The 6351-nt window shown below is 33.2% G+C and overlaps 1 protein-coding gene across 1 annotated transcript; it reads right to left on the bottom strand.

Annotated features, from left to right (window-relative positions):
* Window positions 1–3072: 3072 nt before the first annotated feature.
* Window positions 3073–3801, bottom strand: LOC131062276 (MADS-box MEF2 type transcription factor MIG1). The gene has a single exon (XM_057995893.1). The coding sequence runs from the start codon at window positions 3799–3801 to the stop codon at window positions 3073–3075; it is 729 nt and encodes a 242-aa protein (XP_057851876.1).
* Window positions 3802–6351: the final 2550 nt, after the last annotated feature.

Below are 6351 nucleotides of genomic sequence, written 5' to 3' on the forward strand. Positions count from 1 at the left end.
TTTAGGATGCACATGCTCTATTTTCTTGGGTAATCTATGTTTAATTTGACATAAAAATACACTTTCCATTATGTTGAAAAAATATAAAACATTGTTTAACAATTTCAGGTAACCTTTTTATTTATTTATTCATGTGCTCCATACCCTAATGTTAATTTGATTCATTTCAATATGGTTGTTAACCCTTTCATAGTTCACATGCCTTCTCTTTCTAATAATTTTGGTGTTTTCACTAGAATTTTTAAATTCGCATGGATTTTTTAATTCTTGAGCTGGAATTGAAGTGCTAAGAAAATATAATTATGATCACAAGTTTTGAACTAGAGTATCCCTTTTAATCCTAAACACATAGCTACAAAGAACAAAACAAGTGACCAAACATTACATACTATAAATCCCTAACCTCATTGCACTCTATGGATGACTCGCCATGTGATATTTCCAACCCTAATCTCACCACTATTGCAACTCGCTTGAAAAAATTGAATACCTACATTTCAAAATTACAACCTACAAATTGTAACACTAGTGTTAACTCTAAAGATGATAAAAAGACTAGGAAAAGATGTCCAACATACTAATATAATAAGGTCCAGATAATTGATGGATGCTTTAAACTAGGAATTGATCAAAGATGTAGGATTTCATCCTTTGGTATTTCTTATAATGTCATAGAGGTTATTTTTAGACTATAAATCCAACTCTACTCTAATTATTTCTTAAAGGGTTTTGAATAGTTCAAGAGTTCTATAAATGAGCATGTAAACTATGAAAGAAAGGGGTGTGTAATAAAAATGACTAGGGGACTAGGTAAAGGGTATATCAAAAAGTTGGTTATTTATAAGTTTGGGATTTTGACTTTTGCAAATATTTATCAATTTCACTATCAACTATACATGTGTTAAGTAAAATTTATTTATTATTATAATTTAATTAATTTACACTCATGGGACATATGCGAGAGTTACTTTATTTCACACACAAAAGATAGATTCATCCAAACTATTCTAAAAGATTCTTGACAACATCATAAAATTTCTAGTAGCACACGTACTACGTAAAAGTGTAGTGAGACCATCAATAGAAAGTTAAGTGTAGATTTATATAGAATTAAAATATGCATGAGGATAATTAGGAAGATTAATCAAATTTTTTAAAAGAATATATACAATGCTTATTAATCTCAATTTCATGGCATATGGGTCATTAGTGGATATGAAGTACAAAGAGATAATAAGGATGCTAACAAGAACCAAAAAAAATTTAGTGCAATAGAATTAATATAATGTAAAATCATTCTACCATTTTGAATAACCCGCATACCAAAATAATTTCCACATGTAATGACACCATTGTAGTTAGTATACTATAAATAATTGTTCTATCAATCAATGAAAAATAAATAACAATAAAAAATATTTTTTTGGAGTCATTTTATAAAGGCTATTACCCAATAGCATGATCCTTGTGGGGCATTACCTATGGTATGAGCACAACCTTAAGGTGTCAAAAAATATGCTTCCAAGAGACTCAACCTAAAACTTGTTCCTATCTTTTCAGACAAAAATAATATTTAACACCTACAACTTACCCTTTACCTAGCATTCACTTTTTTATTTTATTTGTGTTGCACAATGTGCAGCCATTAAAATAAATTTTATTTGAATAGAATTATAGAGCAACCGAACTCTTCCATTTCAACAAAAAAAAATCTTATATAAGTTTTAACTGATTATCTTTGTAAAGTCCCTGTTAGAATCTTTGTAAATCCTATAATATCCCATGAAATTTAAAGTATCTTGATCTTTTGGGATGCCAAGAAATTCCATATTTGCTTCTTTGACTCTAATTAATATCAGTTTTTTATATTTACATTATATAAAAGAAACAAAGAATTCAAGACTTTGATGCAAAAAGTATAAACTAATACAAGTCTTCGACAAGGTTAAAAAATCTTCGACGTGTAATAAGATCATAAACAGACATATCTTCAACGTGCAATAAGATCATGAATAGAAACCTTCACCCTTCTAATGTAAGTAAGAATTGCAAGGCAACAATATGTTTATAGGAGGTTACATGCAATCTGATACAGATTTGTAAACCAGATGAAAATGGTTTCCCGGCTTTTAAATCACAACAGAAGGCACCAAAAATAGGGATCATATGGACCAAAAATCCTAAAAAGGTGAAAACGAGCAGTTGAAAAAACCCTAGAATCAAAATGAAGAGTTCAGGCAATGACACCAAATCTAAAAATTTAGCAGCCTTGATATAATATACTACACATCTCATATAAAGTAACTTTGACACCAATGAATCCTTCCTAAGAAAGCATGTGGTTTGAGAGGTGGGTCTGCTTGCAATTGGTCATGGGTGGTAGGCAATCTATGTGCAATTAGTTCCACAAACAGTGGGGCTTAGTTTATAAAAATCAAAACAAGAAATGTAGAATATATTACTTGTGGCAATGGTTTGTAGCTGTGTCTATCTACAGCCAAGCATGGCCATGGGAGGTGTCAAGTACTGCAAACCCACACCCAGCCCCACGTTGTCTACAAGTACAAGCTCTTCCCTAATATTTAACCAAAAATTTGTCCAGATGATTTAATGCAAAAGAGGGTGAATGGTGAAGCTTAGTGACTAGGCCATATTGGGTATGCCTCGAACATTCTGCTACAAGAATAAGCCCCCAAGGAACTGAGCTAGACAAAGGCCCTACAGCTAAAATAGATAAACAAGGTATCAACGTAACAAACAAGATCATGCATGTGTTTCACTCAAAGAAAATGATGAAAAAAACCAGTAACAAGAAAGAATAAATATACGACCATCTGGCAAATAATTACAATTACAATTAGATGACCAACTTGCTTGCATCATCCAAGATTAATGAAGTTACATCAACGAACAAGATCATGGGTTCCACTCAAAGAAAATGATAAAGATAACCAGAAACAAGAATGAATATTCATGTTAAATATACGGCCATCTGGCAAATAATTACAATTACAATTCAAGACAGACACATGTCTTGTTTTTCAATAATAAAAAAGAATATACAATTTGAATTTATTGTGGGGGCCAACGATCCGTATCTGGAAAGCTTAGATCGTTGAACATCATCTGTGGATCTTCCTGCAACAAGTCCAACATTTCATTTATTTCATCTAGTTGAAGAAGAGGAAGACCATCATCTTCTTGTTGACTAGTGCAATTGTGAGGAAGAGGAAGAGGAAGAATTGATGGTGTTGCTGTTGGAGGATCTTGATCATTCTGCAGCTCTCCAGTACTGCTTAGATTTGCCTTTGCCTGCTCACTCATCAGAAATTGGGGGTGCCTTTGATCCATTTGCACTTGCACAGGGAGGGGGTGTCTTTGATACATTTGTACTGGGAGGGGGTGCCTTTGATCCATTTGCACTTGCACAGGGAGGGGGTGCCTTTGATCCATTTGTACTGGGAGGGGGTGCCTTTGATCCATTTCCACTTGCACAGGGACATAATTAGAAATTGTTGGATTAACTCCATTGAAATTACCTGCTGCTGCAAACTGATCCATTTGTACTGGGAAAGCAATTGCATGATTATGTTGAGGGTGAAGAAAAGATGAGCCATCGAATTCCTGTTGGGAGTAGTCCTTGGCATTTTCAGGGTCGTGGATTCTCATGAAAACTCTTCCGCCGCAAAGTACAGAGAGCTCACGAGCTTTCTTAAACAGTCCTTTCTTCCGCTTCAAAAATGTCTGTCGCCGCCTGCCCTTGTCTGCTATGTAAATGGGTAGAAGCTTTCTGCGACCCATTCTACTTTCTTATTCACTTGCTACTCTACTTTCTTCTTCTCACTTGCTACTCTCGCCTCTCGCTTCTCTAATTATAATTATTATTTCCCACTCACACTATCAATTTATATACTTATCACCACATAAAAACATCACATCACATGTCTACAAGTAATACAACTACAGACAGATTTTTTCAACTACATCTGCATGTAAAATTAACTATAAATTTCCTATTTTTTATATTCAAGAAATGTCTCCAACTCTCACTCTCTTCAAATATAACTATTACTTGGTGTGCTTAACAATGACTCTAACTAACCATTTATAAAAGCAAATAATATCTTACAGCAAAATATTAAAAATATAAAGAATAACTTAAAAACAAGATAAATAAAAAAAATACAAAAAGTAACTTCAACTCAAGATAAATAATAATAATAATTAAATTGTCTTATATATAATTGGAAGTAAGATAAAAATAACTCAAGACAAGATATAATAATAATAATAATAATAAAAGTGTACATATGCATATAAAATTGACTAAAAATAACTCAAGGCAAGATAAATAATATAAAAAAATGTCTTGCATATAACTGCAAATAAAATAATGGAAGACAATTAAGAATTTTTTCTTATAAATTAGCTTGTAACTCAAGATAAGATAACTATTAGTTGGTGTGCTTAACAATGACTCTAACTAACAATTTCTAAAAGCAAATAATATCTTATAGCAAAATATTAAAAATATAAAGAATAACTTAAAAACAAGATAAATAAAAAAAATACAAAAAATAACTTCAAGTCAAGATAAATAATAATTATTATTATTAAATTGTCTTATATATAATTGAAATATCTCAAGACAAGATAAAATAATAATAATAATAATAATAATAGTGTACATCTGTATATAAAATTGACTAAAAATAACTCAAGGCAAGATAAATAATATAAAAAAATGTCTTATATATAACTGCAAATAAAATGATGGAAGACAATTAAGAATTTTTTCTTATAAATTAGCTTGTAACTCAAGATAAGATAAATAATTTTAGTAATTATAATTTAAATAAATTCAAAAAAAATCCTTATAAATTTATTCAAAATAAAATAGTAAATATCTTTTTTAAACTAATATTCTAATATTAGGTGTTCCATTGGATCCCATTTTATGGCTGACTTTTGAAAACTAATTCTTTAATTTTATTTCCAAATGAAAAAATAGTAAGAATGTTCACATTAATATGTTTATAAAATTTTGGAGGATAGAACGCCATGGGAGGAGGTCTAAACATTTTTGAGTTTAAGAACAAGGTTCCATGGAATGGAAGATGGCAGCAAGATGACAGTGCAGGATGGCAGGGCATGGCAAGGCTTCGAAGCAAGGCTACAAGGAACGGTAGATGGTGGCAAGGTTCCAGTGTCCTCCATCAGGCTCGCCAAGGATAGTCAAAGGATGCCCCTCGTTTTGGTCAATACTCAAAATTTGACATCAACCCCTTCGTCAAAATCTTCAGGGATAAACCTTTCATCAAACCGGTTTTAGACTTACCCTCAGGAAACCGATGGTTGAATCGTTTTGCATGTCTACAAGAATGTGCAGAATATTCCATCCAGCCCGCTTATCTCATTCCCATCCTCACAAAGCAAACGGCAACCTGCAAAATCATTTGAACTTCAACACCTTCGCTTAGGGAGCTTCTCTTAACCATGGGGCTCGTAAGGTCCCCAGAGGTCACCCAAGCCACCGTCCACCTTTTCAAAAATCATTTGGGCAGAAAAAAATTCAAAATTCATTTGGGCGGGAAAAAAAAATTCATAATCCTTTCAAAAAGCTTCCACTTTTGAATCCTCTTCGATCGAAACACCAACAGAAACAACCGATTTTTGACATCTATGAAGCTTCTCCATCAGTCCCTCACTAGCCCTCCCTCAAGGTTTGTCTTGTCAAAGGGAAGACTAGAGCAGACCAACATGGAGATCATGGAGATCCCCTCAAGTTGAAACCAGCGCACTTGGTGTGGAAAAGAAAATTGGCAGAGTGTAAAGAGACAGACTCCTCTTTCCCCATTCCAACTCGTGCTCTGGTTGAGAAAACCTCCGATATCAAGATATCCTTTCCTGACCACGTTCTCTCCCGGTCGGTCTCTTTTCTGTGGAACTCGGCTCTCATCAATAAGTTTAATTCTTCAATCCCTCTTCAAACCCTGCGTTCATGGGCAAACAGTCACTAGTTGGGTCTTTGTGATATTTTCTTCATCGACAGCCACTCAGAATTTTTTATAGCTCTATTTTCTTCATCAGAAGATAGAGATGTAGTTCATAAAAACAAAGGCTAGTATTGTCAAGGGGCTGGAATTTTTACCTTATCTTGGATTCCAAATTTTAAACCAGATGCTAATCTTTGTAGATTTTATCCTTACTGGATCTCTTTTCCCAGTTTGCCTTTGGAATACAGAGACCTGGATATTATGGAGACCATGGCCAATCAAATAGGCATTTTTGTCGCTCATGATCTTATACCCTATGAAACAATCCAAAGAGATGTTAGGTTTTGCCTTCTCC

Source organism: Cryptomeria japonica, chromosome 11, assembly GCF_030272615.1.
Source record: "Cryptomeria japonica chromosome 11, Sugi_1.0, whole genome shotgun sequence".
NCBI classification, from domain to species: Eukaryota; Viridiplantae; Streptophyta; class Pinopsida; order Cupressales; family Cupressaceae; genus Cryptomeria; species Cryptomeria japonica.